Here is a 23,576-nt window from a genome sequence, read left to right as displayed (position 1 = left end):
ATATACGTGGGCTTGTTTCTCACAAAAGCCTCTCACATCAGAAGTGGTTCTTCTTTATTTCTATTTTTCTTATTTCAGGCTGTAGTTAGCCTGGACAGAAAAGGAGTAGCTGAGGCATGTACAGCAGTGGCTACTCAGCTGCCAGCTCCATCAGCCGCACTCTGGCAATCATTCTGGCCCTTTGCAGAGCAACCAAGTGCCACCTGCAGCATAGTCCAAGCAACCAACTCAGAGAAACTAGTCAGGAACTCAACTTCAGGCAAGAAACGTGCAACCACATTGCCACAGATCACAGATTATTTTTTTTTTTTTTCCAGTCAGAAAGGATTCAAAAATAATTTGGAAATATTTTAAACTCTCCAAATAAAAAGTGTCATTTAATGATGGTTGTATAGTTACATTGTGTCAGTCTGATTCTTCCCCGTACTTTAAAATTAATTTTCTCAGTATGGTGTGCAGATGTTAGCAAATGGATGGCTGTGAGGGCATCATCAAGGGCTTCCTGGCTGCAGTATCTCCAGCAGCAGTGGTGTCACAGTAATGCCTGCTAAACAGATCAAGCTGCATGCAGTGTAATTCTTGATGAGAGCAGACACACAAAAAATTTTTCCCTGTAATGTAGACTCGGAGCATGATTTATTTCAAATTATTAAAATAACCTCAGACTATAAACTAGGTAGTCCAGTGCAGGAAGTTTTACAGCTGCTCTCCAGATCTCAGTGGTAACACTAAGCCCAACTGACAGCACAATTTTACAGCGTAACTACAGCATTTTCCGGAAAGAATTAAAGCAGTCAGCTGACTTTGTTTTTCCACTTTGACCGGTGCATCACGGGACAACTACTGCTCTTCCAATGACAGGCGCTGGCAAATTTTGAATAGGTTCTCTTTATTCTGCTTGAATGGGAACACCTCTGTTAAGTCCCAGGAAGGCAGTTCAGCAGGCATGGACAGGTTTGGGTTTGTTTTGTTTTGTTTTGTTTTGTTTTGTTTTTGCGGGGATGGGGTGGTGGTGTTGAAGCACAGAACCACACTTTCTTTACCTGAATGTAATTTAAGGGCGGCACAAAGGCGCTTCCCGCCGCCGCCTGGAGCTAACACGCAAGCCCCCACGCACCACCCCACACCAGCCGCCTCCTGCCCCCCCCCTCCCCGCCCTGTCCCCCCCTCCCTCTCCCCTGCTCCCCCAGGCACGCCCGGTCACGCCGCTCCGCCTCACCGCCCTCCCAGGAGCTGAACTGGCCATTTCCGACCCGTCCCTGACCCTGCGTACAGCCGCTCCCCGACTCCCGGGTCCGCAGCCCGCCCGCCTCGGCGGCGCCCGCTCGCCCCCGCGCGTGCGCAGGCGGAGGCGCTGCCCGCGGGCCTTGCTCGCTCCTCCCCCAGCAGGCGCCTCCTCTAACGGTCGCCGGCTTTCGGCGCCAAAGTTCAGTTGCGGCAGGCGGCGGGAGGCACCGCGGCGGTGAGTCGGCGCGGCGGGTGGGCCGCGGGGCCCGGCCGAGGTGCTGCCGAGGCCTCGCTCGGTGCGGGCGGGCAGCGGCGGGGCTGCGGGGAGCCGCGGCGCGGTCGGTGAGGGTGTTGAGGGTGGGCGCCATGGCGGCGGCGGCAGGGGCAAGGATGGAGCTGGGAAGGGAGGCTCCGCTTCTGGCGGGCTCTGGAAGACCCGGGCCGTTCCGTTGCCCTTGTTGTCTGATGGGCTAAAGGGCAGCTTTATGAGAAATTCAGTGTTGTGCCAGACTCTTGAGGCAGATGTCACGGTGAACGTCGTGTAAAGTCACGGTGCTCAGAGATGTTGAAACAGAGCTTATTGTTGGGACGCTTTCTGGATCTTGGGTCTACCTGGAATTTTCCGTTTATAAATGCATAATCTTTTTGTTGTGAAAGGAATGTATTCTTTCTGTTTTCTCATACATGTAGGTGTTTGTTTGGCATGCAGTATGATTCATTTGCTGCTTCTTTATTTTTCTTTGAAAAATGTAGGATTGCTTCCTTCATACTCTTGGGACGAATATTTTGCCTGGTCCCTTAGGAATACAGAGAAGATGTACATCAAGTCAATTGCCCTTGAAGGATTTAAATCCTATGCTTACCGGACGGAAATTTGTGACTTTGACCCATTTTTCAATGCCGTTACTGGCCCGAATGGTAGCGGCAAGTCCAATGTCTTGGATTCAATCTGTTTTCTGTTGGGAATCACCAATCTGTCACAGGTAAAGAGAGAGATGGCATTTAAGAAAGGTCTTTCTTCTGTCAACAACGTTTCATATTAATCCTGAATAATTTCCGATGGAAAACCTGAAGTGGTGCTTCTATTTAAAAAAAAAAAAAAAGTTGTATTTATTTGTGTTTTTCATTACACAAAACTGGTTCTCTGTCGTTCTTGCTCGTTCTTACATTATGATTGAATTGCAATTTCATCAATATACTACGCGAGCTCAAAGCATGCAGCTTAGAATATTACACTAAACATACCCACTTAAAAGGTAGCATCCTCAAGCCGAAGATCTGTTGCAGCTAAAGGCACCAACTTTTTCATTTGTAATAAACCTTTTCACTTCTAGGTCTTAAAATTTAGCTAACTTGTTCATCAGAAGAAAATAAAAAGCTGGTTTTCATGCTGTGCCTGCTATTTGAAATACGATATGTCTGCTTTATTCTTAATAAAAAGAAATTGTCTGTTCTGACATCAGTTTGAATCTATGAATGATAAATGCTTTTTAAGTAAAAGTACTGATGCCTGAGCTGGTGAGCTGGCTTCTTTTTAATTAATAAACATCTATTTAGTCTTTGTCACGAGTCTCATGCAGAAACAGTTATCTGAGTCACTATAACTAGACTGGCACATTGCCTGTGGCTTTACAATGCTAGCACCTTGCAGCTCCTGTATGTCGGTCTCGTGAACTCTTAAATGCACACCTAGATCTCCAATTTTTTTCATTCATTTCTCCTAAACCTGCAGTAGTACACTGAAGCTGTATAATGAATTTCCTTCAAAAATGTGCTTATCTGTTCTATGGACTTAGGTGCGAGCTTCTAACATGGAAGATCTCATTTATAAAAGTGGGCAAGCTGGAATTAAGAAAGCAGTTGTGTCTATTACCTTTGATAATACTAACAAGAAACAAAGTCCGCTGGGATTTGAACGTAGTGATGAGATCATCATCACTAGGCAGGTGAGTTTTTAATATCAGTATTGCTTAGTAGTCTATTTTTACCATGCTCCACAAAGTGACTTTTCAAGGAAAAAAAAAGGTGATTCTTAGTCACTGCATTTTTGAAGTTAAAGCAATGCTTCTAAGTGTAGTTAGTAATACAAACTGTAGAAGTAGATCCAGTGTAGTAGATAAAAAAAATTGGAATTCCTTGGGAAATTAGTTTAATATTGTTAAATGTATTATATCAATAGTATTTTTTATAGACTTGCACAGAAACATAGTAATAATAATGAAATAATATTCTTAAAGCAAGTTATAATTTTGTATTTTGTGGCTTTTTCTTCTGTTTTCAACATTTTCCTCTTGATATCTGAACTATGTGATAAATTTGGTTTCCAAGAACAGAGAAACCTTTATAATTCTTATGAAGATATGTCCCAAGTTTTTTTTTTTTTTTTTTTTAAAAGAGAGGTAAAAGTGGAAACGTATGGAGTTTGGAAATTTTCCTTTCACTGTTGCCCTCAATGACCTTTCATCATGTTTTAGTTAAAAATGTCTCTTCAGTCCAACAAGATCTGTTTTTGATGTTCTCTATAGCATGCATGTATATGTGTTGCATTTACCTTAACAAAATAGATTGAATCCTAGAATATGATTTTGATTTTAGTTTAAAATATGGCTTTGATTTAAAATGAAGTTATAGCAGCTATGAGAACATATGATATGTTAAGATCTTAGGAGCAACTAGCATTGTGTTTGCCTCGATTACTATGGAAATTGTTATGGACTCTGAATCAAACCAATGGGTACTGGTTATGGATCTTGATTTGAAACAATAGGTACCAGAAGAAACTGGGTTTGGTTGGGAAGATCAGCCAAAGATAAAATGAGCATGAGCAGGGATGGAGTTCAATCAGCAGACACAGTGAGGAAGACTATTGATGACCACCAGAGGACCCCCGTCCAGTATAACCATGCATGCGTTAGGGACATTTGCATATGATAATGACTTCCAGGAAATAACATGAATATGCTGATCATTACCCTCCCCCCATTCTGTTCAAATCAATCAGTAAAGATGACCAATGATTTCTGTAGAATAGGAATATAGGTCAGGTGAGGTAACTGAAAGCCAATCATTATTAAGGTCAAACTAAACTTTATGAATTTTGTTGATCTTATGTAACTATGACTCTGCTGAAGAAGTGTATAAATATGTGGTGCTTTGTACCTGTCAGCGAACACGTCTTTGGCGGAGTTATCCCCCGTGTTCCCCAGCGCTGGAATAAAGAAGTGCCTGCTTATCTGCTGGGTGTAGATAAGTTATATTTGCAATTGTGGCTGCTAACATATGTGTATGCAAAGATAAAATATATGGGATTTGCTCAGATTTTTTTATTCTTTATTACAGTTTATATTCTTATAATTTCAAGTCATTTTTAAATCACTTGAAGTTTCTTCCACTTCTTTTCCTCTCCAGGTTATCATTGGAGGTAAAAATAAGTATTTAATCAATGGTATGAATGCCCCTGTGTCTCGCGTGGAGGATATTTTCTGTTCCATTGGACTCAATGTCAATAACCCTCACTTCCTCATTATGCAGGTATTGTGTGCATAAATGAGTGGGATTTTTTGGATTTGGGGTTTTGGCTGTTTTTTTTTTTTTTTTGTCTTACTATTGCATGGTACACAAACACCATCCTTGTTTTATCTTTCTGTCACCAGGGACGAATTACCAAAGTTCTAAATATGAAGCCATTAGAGGTAAGAAAGTTGTGGGAGTTTTTTTGTCTGAAGTTTTACTGAATTTGAATGACAAGAATGAATACAGGGATGGGGCTGGAGGAGGAACAAAAAAAAAAAAGTGTGTCAGAGGTAGATGAGATGTAAATCTCATTTCTGAGTAGAACCTATCTAACATAAGAAGAAACTTCAAATTTTTGTTGCATTGTTTTATTTTAGATTTTGTCTATGATTGAAGAGGCAGCTGGTACTAGAATGTATGAATGCAAGAAAAGAGCTGCCCAGAAAATCATAGAGAAGAAGGAGGGCAAATTGAATCATATTCAAATGGTACTACATGCTGGAAAGTATACTTTCTTTTGTATTTATAAAGATAAACTTACTAATTAGCGTAGAGTGCTTTTTAATGTGTAGAATATTTAATTTCTGCACTTGGAACTAGGTATTCATGCTTAGACATGTAAGAGTTTAAAAAAATCTGAATATGAATGTTCTGGTTTGTATTTCAGATCTTAGAGGAGGAGATCGCTCCAACTTTAGAGAAGCTGAAGGAGGTATGGAAAAATTAGAAGAGTGGTAGAGCGTTTGAAGTACTGAAAACTTACTTTCAGCTACCTTGAACCAGTATGTGGTGGCTAAAACAATAGCATGTTTTCAAGCTTTGTGGAATCTTTTGAGAGAGAAAAGTTTTATCTTTTGTCTAAATACAGAAAATGTGACATTCAGTACTTCCAGGAAATCCTAGAAGGGGAATGTAGAGAGAAGGAAGAAAGCAAGAGAACTAGATAAAAATAGAAGATAAACATATCTTAGTTCTTACAAAACTTCTTGCAAGTGGTATTTCATCTGTACAATTAATTGTACAGCTGAAATATCTTTAAGATTTTCCTTAGCTGGCCTGCAATGTCTTACTTAATATGGAGAATCCTTCTTATCTGCAAATAATAATGTTAGTAGAAGTGCTTAGAAGATTTCTGTAACAGTCCTACTTAATATTATTTTTCCATCAAATTTTAAAGGTTTTTTTTTAATTGCTGTCTTTTCAGGAAAGATCACTCTATCTAGAATACCAGAAAACAACACAACAAATACAACAGTTAAGCCATGTCTATATAGCTCACCAGTTTGTTGAGGCTGAAAAGATAAAGGTATCTGCTGCTGCAGTATTAAAGGAAATGGAGACTGATATACAGAACTTTCAGGAATCAGTTGCTGAAAAAGAAAAGTTGATGAGGCAACTTAATGAAGAAATAGCAGAGATGGAAAAGAAAAGGCTGAAAGTAAGTGGGAACAGAGGTGTGCTCGTCTGAGTATCTGAATACAAGGAGTTCTATGAGAAAGGAGTTATTTTTACAGATAACACACCCTTTAAGTTTTCTCTTCTGGTGGGTTGTTTAGATTATACACTGCTCATTGTCATTCTTAGCCATTGTCTAAAAGACATCCATTTAAAGTTTTCATTTTTCTGAAATGCTTTATTTCCAATCGCTGTAAATGGAATAACTGAAGAATAGAAACTGTTTGCCCTCATGTTTCCACTTTGTGCATTCAAGGATAAGTTTTGCCTGATGTTTTCTCTCCCTTTTTGTTGATGTCTCAAAAGAAATACACCTCAAGTGGGAAACTGGTTCGACAGACCTCAGTTTTGGGGGCAGTAAATTTGGTTAGATACAGGATGGCTCGTGGTCTTTGGATGACTAAATGCAGCTTTTGGCCAGGGACAGTGTCGCATGATATGGGATTATGTAGGTCTTCAGTAGTGGCTTCAAGTTAGTTTGGATTTCAGAGGGAAGAGGTGTTCTGACCTGTTTGCATTGAAGTCTGGCTGCCGCTTGATCGGATATTTATATTTTCTTCCACATATAGCTGTGAGCAGAAGATGAAATAATTAAAAACACTGTATCAGTTTTTTAAGCTAAATTAAAATTCCTTTGTTTCTGATTTTAGGAAGTTGATGGTAAGCTCCGTTTACTGGAAGATGCTCTTTCAGAAAATCAAAGAGTTAATACTAGAGCACAAAGTGCCCTTGATCTCAAGAAGCAAAACTTAAAAAGCGAAGAGGTGAAGTACAAAATACTGTCAGAAACTGTGCGGGAGGTAAGACCTTTGTATATAATTTTCTTTAAACACTAAATTAATGCAGATTGAGGGGGACATCTGTTTTTTCTTACCTATTATGGTAAGAAAAATCCTATGATTGGCAAGAATTACATCAGGAAAGCAGAAACAAATGGTAAGGGCATTGTTTGGTTTGTGTAGCATACATCATAGAAACAAATGTGATACATACACAAAGTGCAACTCTTCATGGTTATGAACCTTCTATTTAGCTCAGGAGAGATCCCTAAAGCTTCAAATGTATTATGCTGTCTGGACATGTGGTATTCTTAAAATTAAAGGAGAAATTTCTATATTGTGTGTTTTGACAGTTGATGTGTTTTTTTTAATGCAAGAGAAGCACTGAAGACTACTTTTTAGGCAGTGGAAGAAAGAGCTATTTCTCCTAGTTCTTGGACAGTTGTTATCTGTATTTTATCCTGTAGATCTTCAGTGCACTCGTGGTGCAAGTACACACTAGAAAACATGCAAAGACAAATTGCAAGATCACAATCTGACAAAGGGTTAGCTAGCTAATGAAACTACTCATAGCTCCTCATCTAAACAACATGAATTTAAACTTAATGTGAACCAGGTTCTCCTTTTGTTTTTATTCTTTGTTTTGCTGAAGGAGTCTAAAATGTTAGTGTCAAAGGAGAAAGAAATTAAGAAGATAGAGGAAGAACTAAGTACTTTACAGGAAGTAAGTGGAAAAGATGCAGATGCTTTAGCTGTGGCACAAAAGCATTTTAATGCTGTGTCTGCTGGCTTGTCGAGCAGTGGCAATGGGGAAGAAGCTACTCTTGCTGGCCAAATGATGACCTGTAAAAATGAAATCAGCAAAGCAGAAACAGAAGCTAAACAGGTAAGAATAAAAGCTCTGCTTGTTTCAGAGCAGCCTTCCTGCTGCTTTTGAAAATTAACTGAAAACCAAATGAAATGCTCTTGAAGGGTCAGTGAAAAGATTTGCAGAATATCTGTGCAAGATATTTTACAATCTGGCATATGCATTAAGGTGACTTTTTGATAAAAGAGGTTATTTAAAAAAATGTTCCTTGCATAGATGTAGACAAATAGGGAAAAGCTATAACACTGCTGTGAAGAAGTATAGAAATGGGCATTTGATACATGATACAGGACTTGCAGTGGTCAAATGACTGATGGTATTGGACAGAAAGAAATTAAGACAGGTGTCTGATATGCATTCATACTACAGAGATTTCCATAGTAAAACTTAGTGGAATCAACATAAAGATGCCTGAGACTATGAATGGAGAGTTCAGAAGAAACTGTTTTTTCCTCAGTTAAATTGTGTGCTAGTCATGTCTGAAACAGATGCTACTTCTTTTGTCTTAAGATAGAAGACCTCTGCTGGGGTTGTTCTCACAATTTAAATTTTCAAAGTGCCCCTTGCTTGTCTCACTTAAGGAAAAACTCTTTTGGAGAAAATAACAAGGACAGCTGTGTCCCACCTTAGTTTACCTTGTTTCTTCTCAGACTCTATTCATGTGCTAATTTGAGTTTTTGTATCCAAATACATGATTTATGCTTTTATTTCCAAATCACCTGTGCCTTTACTTTCAAAAGCTGAGTCTGCTTTTGGCCTTTCTGCAACCAGTAGAAATTTCCAAATTGTATAAGTAACTTGTTAATGCAAGTATTCTAAACCTGCACCTGCAAGATTCTCTTTGAAGATCTTCTAGTTCCATATTTTTGTATTCCTTACAGGCTCAAATGAAGCTGAAGTATGCACAACAGCAATTAAAAACAAGAGAAGCTGAAGTTAAAAACGTGGATAAAGGCTTCCAGGAAGACCAAGAAGAACTTAAAGCTGTCATAAAAGCAAAAGAAAAATTAGAGAACCAAATTAAGAAGCTGAACTATGAAGGTCTGTACAGATTTCTGGTGCATAATATCGGGGGAATCTGAAATGGAAAATAGAAGCATGGTGGGTTGACCTTGTCTGGATGTTGCTCTATCACTTTCCTCCTCAGCTAGACAGGGGAGATAAAATATGAAAGGCTTATGGGTTGAGACAAGGACAGGGAGATCACTCACCAATTACTGTCATGGGAAAACCAGCCTCAACTTGGGGAAATTAATTTAATTTATTAGCAATCAAATCAGAGTAGGGTAATGACAAGTAGGAACAAACCTCTAAAAGACCTTCCACCCATGCTCAACTTCATTCCTGATTTTCTCTACCTTCTTGCCCCTACCAGCAGTGCAAGGGAACAGGGAATGGGGCTTAGGGTCAGTTCATCACACATTGTCTCTGCTGCTCCTTCCTCCTTGCACTGTTTCCCTGCTCCAGCGGGGGGATCCCATCCACAGGAGACCTTTCCACAGGCTGCAGTTCTTCATGAACTGCTCCAGAGTGGGTCCCTCCATGGGATGCAGTCCTTCAGGACCAGACTGCTCCAGCGTGGGTCCCCCACGGGGTCACAAGTCCTGCCAGCAAACCTGCTCCAGTGTGGGCTCCTCTCTCCATGGGGCCACAGGTCCTGCCAAGAGCCTGCTCCAGCATGGACTTACCACTGGGTCACAGCCTCCTTTGGGGGTACCTCTACATGCTCTGGCGTGGGGTCCTCCATGGACTGGCTACAGGTGGGTATCTGCTCCAAAGTGGACCTCCCTGGGCTGAATGGGCACCACCTGCCTCACCGTGGGCTTCACCACGGGCTGCAGGGGAATCTCTGCCCTGGCACCTGGAGCACCTCCTCCCCCTCCTTCACTGGCCTTGGTGTCTGCAGAGTCTTTTCTCACATATTCTCACTCCTCTCTCTTGGCTGCTGCACAGCACTTTTTACCTTTTCTTAAATAGGTGATTACAGAGGTAATTCCTGGGAAGTAGGGCCTCAGTATGTGTAGCAGCTGTTCTGGAAGATGAATACTCCCTCCCTTTCTCCTTTATCTTAGCTTTTGTGTCTGACCGTGCCTTCATATGGTAGAGAATATTGCTTGGGTCAGCTGTTCTGGCTCTGTCCCTTTCCAGCCTCTTGCTCAACCCCAGCCTACTGGCCTTTGGAAGGGGAATTGCAGAGGCAGCCTTGATGCTGTGGGAGCACTGCTCAGCCAAAACACTGGTGTGATATCAGCACCTTTCTACTAGAAATACAAAGCACAGCATTATGAGGGCTGCTGTGGTGAAAGTTAACTCCATCCCAGTCAGACCCACTGTAAAATGGAAGTGAAAAATCAAGTGTCCTGATTTCATGCACAAAGAAAGTTTTCTGGTCAAAGCTTTTCAAGCATTTGCCTTCCACATAAAGTAGATTAAAATAATTTGATTTTATAAACTTTTAGGCCAAATATTTTAAAGCTTGATGGAAAATTTAAATTCCATCTAAAATTTAAATGGACAGAGTGACCCACCTCCCTATTCCTCCCTGGTTTTCCCTATCTAAAACACTTCTTAAAGTTTGTTTCTCATTCCAGGTAACATTTGTTGCAGAAGCTACTCAAAATTAAGTTGATATTCCAGAATGATGTTCAGAGAAGCACATTAGAGTTTAAACTCTTTGCATGTTTGGAATTGTGATTATGTTAATTTGTCTAATCTGGAAATTTACAAAGAATTTTGGAAAGTCTTTCAATTAAGTATCCTCTACATATGTGTAGGTAAACAGTGTAGCATACCAATTTTTAAGCTAATAAGATTTCTGTGCTCTGGATGTTTTCCTACTGATTGTGTTCAACTCTTAAGAAGAAAAAGAAGAAACCCTTTTAGCAAAAAAGGTGGCATTGACCTGTGACATCAGCCGGCTGAGAGAACTGCGTGAAGGCTTAATGGCAAAGCTTCCGTACCTACAGTTTGAATACAAGTAAGATCTTGGTGTGATCCTAAAAAATTTTTGAAAGTGCTTTTTGGGACATATTATGCGTGGCATATGGGACTTAAAGGATAATTCCATCAATTACTTAACTATTGCTTTCTTTTTAGTGCCAGTGAATAATGACTATATTACCTGTGATGCCAGTGAAGAGGGAATGTTAGCTGAAATGTTAACCAAATTACTAGACAGCAGGGAAAATGAAAATGATATAGTCATTCTTAAATGACAGCCTTACCAAAATAATGGGAATTTAAGTTTTATATGATGGTGTTTGCAAGCCATTACTCAACTTCAGTAGCTGAAACCATAGAACCTAAAGTCTAAACTGCAAAAGTATGTAGTCATTGCTTTTCAGAGTCCTGCCTAAGGACTGTTGAGTAGACTAGCTTGGTGGAGGTCAACATATCTATCTCCAGTCGGATATATGTATCCCCAGATTTATTTGCTTATGTAATAATCAGTCTGAACATATTCCTATAGCTGTGCCAATAATAGAACCCATAGTAAAAAGACATTGAGAATTGCATGAACAAATTATACCAAAATCAGGAAGGACATTCATTTAATGACTTTTATAACTGACTCTTTATTGGGAAGTCTCTTGCCCTGAACGATTTGTTTTAACAATTTTCTGTGATTTTTTTTTTTTCTGATAGAATTTAGAATTTTGAATACCAGTATAATAAGCAGTATGAGATTTTAAATACAAATTTTTTTAAGATGTGTGGGAGAGAAACGAGCATGTGATTTATCATAATTTAAACTTATTTTAAGATATCCAGAAAAAAATTGGAATCAAACCTGTGTGAAAGGCCTTGTTGTGTTTCTTATCATTGTGAAAGATGTATCCAAAGCAAAATCCCTAGAAGCGGTGGCTGGAGGGAAACTCTATAACATTATTGTGGACACAGAGGTATGTTTGCATCCTGGTTTTGGCTGGGATAGAGTTAATTTTCTTCCTAGTAGCTGGTACAGTGCTGTATTTTGGATTTAGTGTGAGAATAATTTTGACACCAGACCGATGCTTTAGTTGTTGCTAAGTAGTGCTGATCCTAAGCTAATGATTTTTCAGTTTCCCATGTTCTGCCTGATGTACAAGAAGCTGGGAGGGAGCATGGCCAGGACAGCTGACCTGAGCTAGCCAAAGAGATATTCCATACCACCGAACACCATGCTCAGTACATAAACCGTGGGGAGTTGGCCAGGAGGGGGTGGGTTACTGCTCAGGCATCAGGCAGTCGGTGGTGAGCAACTGCATTGTGCATCACTTTCTTTTCTTGCATTTTATTTTTCTCTCTCCCTCTCTGTTATATTTCTTCTCCTATTATTATCATTATTGTATAGTATTACTGTTATTATTATGTTTTACTTTATTTTAGTTATTAAACTATTCTTCTGGTGCTTAGTTGCTGGCTGGGATTAAACCATTACAGTTATTACTTTAATACAGAGCTCCGTTGAGATGATATCGTGTGATTCAGGGTTAGTGAGTATGTGCATTGTTACTGAATGCTTAAGATGTGGTTTGAATCCAGGTACGTGTTTAAATTAGGTCAGGAGGTATGTTTAGTTACTGGCAATAATATATTCCTCTTGCAATGCCCTATTGTCTTACTTCACAAAATCAGTTATGTATTCAGGTATGCTTTGTAACTCTTCTTATTTGAGGTTACTGCCAGAAAGCTTTTAGAAAAGGGTGGACTAAAGCATCGGTACACCGTCATTCCACTAAACAAAATTTCAGCCAGGTCTATTGGACAAGACACAATCAAGTTGGCCCAAACCTTGGTATGTAAATAAATACGCTATTTACACTATTTTGCTTGTGTACCTTTTTTGTTTCTTTTGTTTGACGGTATCTTGATTTTACTTTTTTCCTTTGTATCCTTTCAGCTATGTAATGTTTAAATGGATATTAATTATTTCACTTCTAACTGAAATTGTTTTAAAATGTAATGATGTTTTTAGAAAGTCTTTTTATTAAGAGAAGACATGAAATTTGAAAATTCTTATAATTTAAGACAAACTAATTGCATTTCATTTGATTTCTAGGCTGGTCATGATAACTTGAGCTTAGCCATTTCTCTAGTTGGATATGAGTCTGAACTGCAAAAAGCAATGGAATATGTTTTTGGAGCAACACTGGTCTGTAGTAACATGGATAGTGCTAAGAAAGTGACCTTTGACAAAAGGATAATGATAAGAAGTGTTACACTTGATGGAGATGTGTTTGATCCCCAAGGCACCCTGCATGGAGGCAATTACTGGTTTTGTTCATATAATAATACTGTGTGCTTGTAGATTTGTTTACTGCTCTGCTTGTTCTTTATAAAAATCAACAGTAACCTTTTTGTTTAGACTCATACTGGGGGTAACATTACCAGTTTGAGCAGTGATTTGTCTATCTTGAGCTGGAATAAGATTGATTAGACTACGAAAAATTTTTGGCAAACTATTTGCCTAAAGTAACTTAGATTTTATACTTAAATCTTATTTGGCTATATAATCCTCTTGGAGGCAGAAATACTTTGAATTCAGGCCCTTTTTGAAATAATAGAGGCAATTTCATGAATTATTAAAAGTTAGTTAATTTCACAACAAATGCACATGTAGTACTCAAAGTCTGCAGAACTAAATTCTCTAACAGAGCAGGTAGTCTTTCTCCACTGAGAACTACTGTAACTCTAGCCTAGCCGACTTTGTTTTGTGACAAAAACAAATCATCAACCTGCATCATTATTAATATTTAGAATGTGCTATCTGCCAGTGGTGAATCCACTAGTCTAATTCCAATTAAGTTGACTTTGTTTTTTTTTTTTCACTAAACAGGTGCATGCTTACAGACTGTACCAATACTGTCTAAAGTTCAAGAAGTGAAAGATGCTGAAGAAGAACTCAAGACAAAGGAATCTGAACTTGAGACTGTAGAGAATGAGTTGTCAAGCTTGAAGAAAGTTGCTGAAATGTAAGGTTTGCCCTATAAAATGTCTATCATTTCTCTGATGTGACTGAATAAATGTAATATAAAGAAGTGTTTTTGGAGAGTATAAGGCCTTTTGAGAATGTAACATGCAGAAAATTATTCCCCTCCTCCCTCTTGCTCCGCTGTTTAATTTGTACATACAGCAATCAACAAGCAAACTTGGTTGTTAAATAGCAAATGCAAGAAAACTTTATTTTGGGTTATACAGGGTAAAAAATGGCGTACAATGATGTCTACTTGAAGTCACTTGAAGTTTTCCAAAGTTACATGAAGTCCACTGAAGAATGGATCTGTTCCAGATGTGTTTTGTAACACCCATACAGAATTTCAGTTTGTGATAGCTCTTATTTTTCTCTCAAGAAAATATAAATATACTAACAGGGAATATCTGAGTGATATTGCTGTAAGGATTTCAATTAAATAATTTCAAGTATATTTGATTTTCAGCTACCCAATTACTCAAGATCTCTTTATAAAATGGAATATAAAAAAACCATGGTCAGTCAGTTCTGTAAAAATCCATTAAAGAGTTAGTGTTGTATAATATACTATCTACTAGCTGGATTTATTTTTCACATTGTTTTCAGTTGTAATAGACTTCCTGAAATATAACCAAAAGGAAGAAATGAGTTTTGCTTATAGATATTTTTTCTTTAATGCTTCAGCCAAGCATCAGTCATGCTGCCAGATGAAAAACCATGAGTTCGGAATTGTTGCCAAATTCCATGAGTTGCATTTGTTTGGTTTTTTTTTTTAATATATCTTGCCAAGGCTACATAACCAGGAGTTACGTAATTTACCTACAAAATTCACAATTGCTATTAAAGAAATTATATCAGACTTTCATGCCTTTGAGTTTATTTGTCCTACAGTCATTATTCTATCTCACATTAGAATGGGAATATAAGTATTTATCTATTTCCATGTCTACTTATTTCAACTTTGAAGCTGAAGTGCTGGGTACCCTTCATTGTAACAGTGTATATCATTATTGTCCTCAAAGGTACCAGCAACTGAAGCAGCAGTGGGAGATGAAGTCTGAGAAAGCAGAGATGTTGGAAATGAAGCTTTGTCAAAGCACTCATCACAAACAAGAAGAAGAGCTGCTTGTTCTGAAGAAAACGATTGGTGACAAATATGTTCTTAATCTTTTAACTGAAAACTAATTGCTAAGAATGAGATGGATATTTGGCTGTTTGAGCAGCAGAATCTTTGCTTTAAAAAAGATATTTTTCACTTTGAAAATACTAGCTTTATATTTTAGAATCTGTAACATACAGAATTACAGTAGATTTTCATAGAGGTGATTGACATGAGGTTGATCATTCTCTTGTAGTAAAGATTATATTCTTAAGTGTTTTACATACTTTATAATAAAAGGAAAAATGGCTTTGCTGGGAAGTTTTAAAATGGTTTTAATCCCACATTTGAGTAATCTTTGTTTTTTCCAAGCCATCTGTTTCTGTAGATATTTATGGGTAGCAATATAAATAGCTTGTGTATCAAGAAAACATTGGAAAGAATTACTGTGTGTGTAGGTAAGGAAAAATGTGAAAGGAAGCAAATGCAGCAATAAGTAAAACTTTTAAAGAAAAAAAGATGGATAGAAGTGATACATATGTAGACATAGTATTTTAGAGATGAGGTATTATCTTATTAGGTAGCCATCTGATTAATTACTATTTGATCATGTGATTTGGTGTATACTTTGTCAGAAAAAGAAAACAGGATTATTTTCATTAATTTTAATGACTGGTTGTCTATTTGATGCCCTACTAATAACTGGTAACAGCATACTGTCTTCAAGTAATCACTGAAGTAGCTAACTTCAGTAACTAGCAAATGTACAACCACTCTTTTATCCTGTTAGAGGCAAAGACAAATTTATTTCAGTTGGAGTTTAGGACATAAATTTAAAGATAAGAACAATGCACAATCTTAATACTGTACTACTTGATTCAGCGGAGTGTGAAGAGACATTAGAGAAAACTAAAGAGATGCAAAAGAAAGCCGAAGATACATACAAGATATTAGAGAATAAAATGAAAAATGCGGCAGCAGAATGTGAAAAAGAACTAAAAAATGCACAGCAGAAACTAGATGATGCCAGGAAAAAGGCAGATGCTTCAACCAAAAAAATGAAAGAAAAGCAGCAGGTAAAACTTAAATTTTTAAAAATTTTAAAAACTTTAAAAAATGTTCTCAATATCAAAAGTGGTTGCAGTAATCAGAAAGCTTGATTCTCTTAAAGTTTTAATACTGTCAGTTTTGGAACTTATTGTATTACTCCGTAGTCACTGACATAAAAATTGCTGATTTTTTTTGTGTGCGAGATTAACAGTACGCATTCTTCAGCAAGGGGGCAATCTACAGTATTTATTATGTCAAACAATGTTAATTCTTTCCATTTAAATATAACTAATACATTTAAAAACATCTCTAGGAAGTTGAAGCTTTAATTCTGGAACTTGAAGAGCTAAAACAAGAACAGGCCTCCCATGAACAACAGATGGCAGCTGTACAGGAAGCAATCCAATCCTGCCACAAGGAACTTACTGCTATGGCAGCTGAGGTGTCTAAGACAGAGGTAAAAGTGAATACTGTGGTTCATTATCTGTTTTGATATTACTGAAGATAAGATGCCCTAAAGCTCAAATTATAATGTGTATTTTGTTGTTTGGATTTTCTTGCCAGCACTCAGTTATGTTTAGCCTAGTAATACAGTTATGTTTTACCACATGTGAATTTTTTTTTTCTTCATTCTGTGTTGTGTCCTTCTCTTCCAATGACTGTCTTATCACCAGAAATTAAAAGAAGTTAGTAAATGGCTATTTGATTTGCTTTTCAGGAATCTGTGGAGAAATCACAGAAGGAACTGGCCGAGCAAAAGGAAGTAGTTATGCTACACAATAAAGGAATTAAGAAGAAATCTGCAGAGATAATAAAATACAAAAGAGAATCTAATGAATTGCAGCTTAAGATTAAAGAATTAGAACACAACATTGGCAATTATCAACAAGAGAGTATTGATGCTGATGCCAAGGTATTTCAGAACTGTGCTTTTCCTTGCATTTTGTGACCAAGAGTGGTAATTTCCCTTGCCACATGCAAAGGAAATAGCCTTTTTTTCTTAATAAGCTCTGTCATATTTCCAGCTCTTGATGTGAGAAGTTTTATCACAGGAGAAAAGGGGGTGGAGACTAAATCGTAACAGGTCTTATCAGCATGGACTAATAGAGGGTAGAACACAGTGAGAAAGTGATCAATGGGAAGAGCATTCTGACTGTATGGACAAATAATGTAACTAATCAAAGAAGCTAATCCTGAGATTTAGAGACAGTGGCTTAGTCCAGATATAGAAAAACTTGTTCCAAGGAAATGTGATGGGTATATGTGAAAGCATTCTTGAAATCTTGGTTCATCTACAGTCTTGGAAATCACAGGAAGCATTGTAGAGGTATGCACCTGTGCTGTGTCAGGATAGAAGAATTACATGTTGTAGAGTAATTTTAGGATGCTGATTTCTATTATTTTTGATTCACATTTGAGAAGACAGGGGAGAAAAAAAAAAAGCCTCAGCATACCTTACTGTTTACAGGTGGCTAAAATGCTGAAGGAACATAAGTGGATAGCATCAGAGAGAGCACTATTTGGTCAGCCAGACACAGTCTTTGACTTTAAAACCAAGAATCCTGAAGAAATATATCAGAGGGTGCAGGCATTGAAGGAGCAAAAACGGAAGTTGGAAAAGAAACTGAACATGAAAGCTATGAATATACTTCCTCAAACAGAGGAGAGGGTAAGCATTCTGCGCTTTTAACTTACAAAGATTGGGTGGGTTGTGTATATGGTATTATGTATAATGTAGCTTTATGTTTTCATATGCTGTTTCTGGAAACACCAAAAATAAAACTTAAGGCTTCATGAAATAGCAGGAGACATTTTATTAGATCTTTTATACTAATCTTACATTTTTGCACTATTCACTTGGGCACTAGTTTTCTAGGTTATGCATAATCTCGACTTCGGATAGTAAAAAGGGTAATTTCATTCCTGTTATCCCAGTCCATCCTAAATTGGCAGCAGCAGCATTAGGGAAGCTTTGTGGTATCCATTACAGTATCTGAGAATTACATACTTGTAATAAAGGTTGCGGATCAAAAAAAATATTAATCTGAGTAAGATAGCTTGAAGATGTTCCAGGGTTGTCTCAAATTAATCTGTATCTTGAGGCTATTCCAGGATTGTCTCAAAACTGTCCACTGACTGACACCTGTAACTTCTCTAGTACTGTTTTGTGATTAGAATTAACCTATTCTTCCCATCAGTCTCCAGAAACATCCTTTCTTATGTGGAAAAGCAAATGAAACATGATTAACTTGAAAAGGAAGTGCAAGTTTCAGAGTAATGTTGGTCTTCCACTTTGCCAATTGTTGAAAATCCTAATGCTTTAATTTGCAAATAATATCCTAAAACTTAAATCTTGCATACAACTAAATGAATGCTTTGGATTTCAATCTTGTGGTTAATGGCTATTTCATAGTTACAAAAATGATAAACAGTGAAACTGTAAGATTAACACAGGATGTATTTGAGTACAAAGTTAATGGAAATTGATCTTTTCTTCTCTTGCACCAGTACAACGACCTAGTGAAGAAAAAAAGAATTGTAGAGGGTGACAAGTCCAAAATTCTTGAAGTTATTGAAGACCTTGACAAGAGAAAAGCTATAGCTTTACAGTTTGCTTGGAAAAAGGTATAGCACTTAAAATCTAATCTTCACATTTCAGCAGAGGATCAGATTTGTCTTAGATTACTGTTTTGCATATTTCCATCAAAAAAAAAGTCTCCAGAAATAATCTCCCTTGCCTAGTATTTAAATTACAAAACTACCACTTAATTTCTCCACTGTAATTTCTCATTTATGAGAGTAAGACATGAATTCTCTGAGAATTGTAAAGATACAGTTAAACCTGCAAAACTACTTTACCATTCCCTTTCAGTGCCCACAAAAATTTAAGGAAGGCTAAAATACTGGCATGCTGAAATCATTGTTTCTCACATGGATGTTGAACGAAACTGATACAGTCTATTTTTCTTCTTGTTTGTTTAAACCAATACTTGAACAGTTAAAATCTTCTGGTTCTGTGTAGCCCCATACAATGAGGAGCTATGGACCTGGGCTATTGTTCCTGTCACTGATAAGACAGGTCATACTGGAATAGATCAACAACTGATTTATGTTTCTGTTACCTAAGCACTCTGCCTTGTTACTACTTCTCTCATATCATGAACCATAACGAAAGTATAAATTTTTTCTTTCCCTTTCTACACGGAAACAACTTGACACATTCCTGTTGTACCAGGAGAACTTGTACTTTTTGGCCTTTGAGAAGATTGATTATATCTGAGGTTAAATTGTTCACAAACGAAGTATAAGTTTTAATAATTTTTACTGCCTGTACAAAAGGTATTACTGACAAAATGGTACCTTTTCACTGCAAAATCTTGTTTGGCAAAAATAATTGTATTTGAAAGCATCATAAGTGGTGGAATAAGTGTGTTCTCATATACGCTTCTTGACCTAGGAAATTTTAATCTGTGTTTACAAAGTTGCATCCCATCCCATACCTGGATGTTGCTTAAGGAATCCTGGGAAGAAAAATAGTGGGGGGGGGATGCTGGTGTGTGCCTCTTACAAGGTGCTTATACTTTTAATAGTCCTTTAATTGGGAGAAAATACCATTTACCAGTTAATAAATCTGAGGTAGGGCATTACCATTTCCCTGGATGACAGCATAAAGAAACCTTCCAATATTTCTTTCATTTGATCCTTCTAAAATGGTTAGTATAAGGTGTCCTATATATATATATATTTATTTATTTATCCATCAGTGTTGCTTCTCCTTCCAGTAGAGAGAAAAGATTCAGTATGCTAATACTTTCTCACTATCCTGTATGTGCTAATCTTCAAGGCATAAGTCACTGAGTTAAATTGGGCAAGATGTCTAGAGTATAGTGCAGCTTATCTCTAAGTTTTCAGCTGTTTGTGCTCTTGATTAAAAGGATGTACATACATTTTTATGGTCTGACTTGTAGGTGAATGAAGACTTAAATTCAATTTTCTCAACGCTTCTACCAGGAGCCAAAGCAATGCTAGCACCCTCTAAAAATGGGGATATCTTGAATGGTCTGGAGTTCAGAATTGCCTTAGGAAACATCTGGAAGGAAAACTTAACAGAACTTAGTGGAGGACAAAGGTTGGTGAACTTTGTGGGATTTCTGTTTGTTTTCCATTGCAGTTATGTGTATAGTTGATGTATCTAGCTTATTATTATTAGTTCAGAACTGCAAAAAATTAATCTTTTGCTAGTTAAGTCAGGGAGTCTGTCTCCTTCCAACCTGACTTAATATTGAAATTATTCATCCTAAAGAAGAATCTGACCTAAAACAATGCGTTACTTGGCATATGATAAAAACCAAGATTTTGTTCCATGCAGAAGTGACAAAAATTGAGTGGTAAGAAAACTGCATTTAACTCTAGGTGGTACTGCTGAATTAAATGCTTCAACCTTTGAGTTGTAATCTATGTAGACAAGTTCTGCCCAAGTGTCAAAGTAGTGTCATGGTGACAGTTTTCTTCTTCAGTGATTACAGCAATCATGTAGGGTCTGTACTTCTTTGCAAATTGAACAAATTGAAAAGTAGAAAGGGAATTTAGGAAGAGGCAAGATAGATACAGAACTTTGTGAAGTACAGAATGCTTCAAGAACTGTACATTGAAAAACAGTGCTGCAAATCTCAGAATTGAAAACATGTAAAGCAACAGCATGATTCTAAATATCATCACACAACTCACCTGATCTTCTGATAAAAAAAGTAACATTTGTTATTTCTGGCAGAGGGCTTCACATTGTAAAATCAGAATTTGTGGCAGAAGCTGTCATTCTGTCTCTTCAGAACTTGTAGCATAAATCTGCTTTTGAGAGAGCTTTTTGTTACTACTGAACAATTGTTTTTATAAGCCAAAGCCTCTCAAACAAGAGGATAAAACATAATTTTCTTGTTCTCTGTATTAGATCATTGATGGCCTTGTCCTTGATCTTTGCCATCCTTCTCTTCAAACCCGCCCCAATTTACATCTTGGATGAAGTGGATGCAGCCCTTGATCTCTCTCATACTGAGAATATTGGGCAGATGCTTAAGGCTCATTTCAAACACTCCCAGGTATGATCTTGGAACTATTGTAATCATCTATTTATACACTTCATGATTATCAGAGGCAGTCTGCTACTGAGGAGTCTCAGGTGTTTGAGTATTTTATTCCAGAGACCTGTGTTGTATTTTTAAGTTGTTTCAACTGGAAGTTACACAGATGATATGGCAACTATGAAATTTCTAGGGATTACATTTTAATGTAAGATGTTACTGCAGTGGGTAAAAACCAAGTAGTAATAGGGAAGAATATCTGTGATACAATCAATTTTGGGCATGAACCACATTTTGAATTTTTGTTTGTTTTTTGCTAGTTCTTTAACCTGGGCTTTAAAAGTATCTTGCCTTTGACCCTGTTGAAATAAGCCAAGTGCTAGTGAAAAGAATCTCTGTATCACTGTGGCCTGTGCATGAAAAAAATCTGTATACCTGAAGAAACTTACTACACAAAGTGAAAGGCAGTACTTGCTCTATTTGGTGGTAGGACATGACCTTACCAAATGGAGAGGATGGCAACATTTGTTACCAGTGTTTTAAAATAATTCCAGCAGTATCTTTAGACTATGAAAAGTCCTGCATTCTTACAAAATTTGTGGCAACACTGTAATGGTTTGGGCCTGGTTGGCAGCCAACCACCACGCAGCAGCTCTCTCTCCCTTCCCCTCCAGCAATGAGAAGGGACAGAGAGCCAGGCTTGGGGTTAGAGATAGGACTGGGATGGGGGAAAAAAAATCCCCCTTTATGGGCTCAAGCAAAAGGCAGACTTGTTAGGGGAAGAGAGAAAAGGAACATACATTTGTTACAGACACTAACAACACCTAACAGAGTAGGACAGTGAGAAGCATTGCCACATCTTGAGAACACCTTCCCCTCACCCCTCCCTTCTTCCCGGGCTCAGCTCTGCTCCCGATATCTCTACCTCCTCCCCCAGTGGCGCAGGGGCAGGGAATGGGGGGTGCAGTCAGTGCTGCCACTTCCTTCATCTTCGGTGAGGGGAGTGTCCAAAACTTGTTACCCCCTGCTCCATCGTGGTCCCCCTCTCACAGGAGACAGTCCTCCACAAATTTTCTCTGACTTGAATTCCTCCCATGGGCTGCACTGTTCCCCACACTGCTCCGTCATGGGTCACTAACTTTCTCCAACTGGATTCCCTCCCACGGCTGCAGCCCTTCCCGAGCTGCTCCGGCGTGGGACTCCCCCGCATGCTGCAATCCTCCCAGCACTGAATTACAGCAGTGGGGCTACCTTTTCCCATGAGACCCCGACCTTCTTTGGGCACAGAACCTTGATCAGCAAGCAGGAGCCACAGGCCATAAATCAATGTCTGCTCCACCGTAGATCTCCATGGGTGGCAGGGGGGGCCGCCCTGCCGTCTCACCACAGGATACAGGAGGGTCTCTGCTCCGGCACACCTCCCCCCTCCTTTCTTCCTCCGTTCCCCCACTGACCTTGGTGTTCATGCAGCTGCAGCAACTCCTCCTCACAAGTTCCCCTGCCCGTCACCACGTCCCTTCTTAAATACGTTATCGCAGAGGCGCAGCTGATGGGCTCAGTTTTGGTGCAGAGGTGGAGCTGACTTGGAGCTGGGGGAGCTTTGAGAAGCTTCTCACAGGGGGCCACCCCGATAGCCCCCTCCCCTGCCACCAAAAAACTCCACCACTCAACCCAGGACAAACATTTTTTCTAGGGATTAAGCCACCCTGAACAGGACAGGCGTTCTGTGTTGTGGCCTGTAAGCCAGATCAAGCGCTGGGATATCGACATGTTTAGCTGCAGAGAATGGCCTGTGTGTATATGTTAACCTGCTTAGCACATTCTGTTCTTCAGTTATGTTTAGAGTATGTTTTTGAGAATTACCACCAAGATATTAACCAATTAAAGTAAAAGGAATCTTCTTTCGTAGAAGCCTTTTACACTGTTTAAAAAGTTGTTATTTGGATGGCAGCATTTACTTACTTTAAGCTTTTTGTTTTGTTTTAGTTTATTGTGGTGTCCTTGAAGGATGGAATGTTCAACAAAGCAAATGTCCTCTACAAGACCAGGTCTGTGAATGGTGTATCCACTATTGAAAGATACAAACGGTCTAAAAAGCAAGAGAATGCAGCTGCTATCAAGAAAGAGAAGAAATGATGTGACAAAACAGGACCTGCAGAACTGGGAAACTTCAGTGACACTTCCTGTGCAGTGTGTTCTGGCCCCATTCTGTAGTTAGGCCAGGAAGAAATTTTAATTTTTAACAACAAAAAGTAAATTAATAATGTTTTTTAAATATCGACATATTGCTTTTATGGAATATCAACATATTCTTTTTGTTTTCTAGCTTTTAGTTTGCTTTTCATTAAAAACTGAAATGTTCTGTTTTATAGCTTCATCTTCCTTGTATTTGTGTACACAGTATCTCCATGGAATATAACTGTGTGTATATTTTATGTATATAAGTAATAGATACACACTGTCTAGTTGCAAGAGACCAAGCTCTTGGCTTAAATTCAGTTTCTCCTACCTGGACACCACCATTTGTAAAATGGCCACACTCAGGCTGAATAGC

At 38.3% G+C, this 23,576-nt stretch overlaps 2 protein-coding genes across 3 annotated transcripts in view; one reads left to right on the top strand and one right to left on the bottom strand.

Annotated features, from left to right (window-relative positions):
* PTGR1 (prostaglandin reductase 1) overlaps positions 1-1,365 on the bottom strand; it is a 29,375-nt gene extending 28,010 nt beyond the window's left edge. The window contains exon 1 of one of the 2 annotated variants that reach the window (XM_042787571.1): positions 1,265-1,365. The gene's annotated coding sequence lies outside the window, so the exon portion shown is untranslated. Of the gene's footprint in view, positions 1-1,219 lie in introns of both variants that reach the window. The other variant, XM_033001548.2, reaches the window with a different exon arrangement.
* A 26-nt stretch (positions 1,366-1,391) lies between these two features.
* Positions 1,392-23,393, top strand: SMC2 (structural maintenance of chromosomes 2). The gene is made up of 25 exons (XM_042787570.1): positions 1,392-1,462; positions 1,981-2,210; positions 3,024-3,173; positions 4,636-4,758; positions 4,881-4,919; positions 5,118-5,228; positions 5,408-5,452; positions 5,945-6,178; positions 6,846-6,995; positions 7,627-7,860; positions 8,724-8,883; positions 10,702-10,819; positions 11,606-11,744; positions 12,500-12,619; positions 12,884-13,088; positions 13,661-13,796; positions 14,818-14,942; positions 15,777-15,970; positions 16,258-16,401; positions 16,663-16,857; positions 17,413-17,613; positions 18,453-18,569; positions 19,913-20,073; positions 20,893-21,040; positions 23,009-23,393. Exons 2-25 carry the CDS (start codon positions 2,043-2,045, stop codon positions 23,156-23,158), a joined length of 3,567 nt encoding a protein of 1,188 aa, XP_042643504.1. The 5' UTR covers positions 1,392-1,462; positions 1,981-2,042; the 3' UTR covers positions 23,159-23,393.
* The last annotated feature ends 183 nt before the right edge of the window (positions 23,394-23,576 follow it).

Source organism: Tyto alba, unplaced genomic scaffold (assembly GCF_018691265.1).
Source record: "Tyto alba isolate M040663 unplaced genomic scaffold, T.alba_DEE_v4.0 Super-Scaffold_13, whole genome shotgun sequence".
NCBI classification, from domain to species: Eukaryota; Metazoa; Chordata; class Aves; order Strigiformes; family Tytonidae; genus Tyto; species Tyto alba.
The sequence above is the reverse complement of the archived record's forward strand: the minus strand, read 5'-3'. Positions and strand labels throughout refer to the sequence as shown.

What these genes read in the sequence shown, in the direction of transcription:
- SMC2 (XM_042787570.1), top strand. Translation starts at nt 2,043, where the DNA reads ATGTACATCAAGTCAATTGCCCTTGAAGGATTTAAATCCTATGCTTAC. An exon ending in TTGAAGAAAGTTGCTGAAAT is followed by an intron (nt 13,797 to 14,817) that starts GTAAGGTTTGCC and finishes TTGTCCTCAAAG; the next exon opens with GTACCAGCAACTGAAGCAGC. An exon ending in CTGAGGTGTCTAAGACAGAG is followed by an intron (nt 16,402 to 16,662) that starts GTAAAAGTGAAT and finishes TTTGCTTTTCAG; the next exon opens with GAATCTGTGGAGAAATCACA.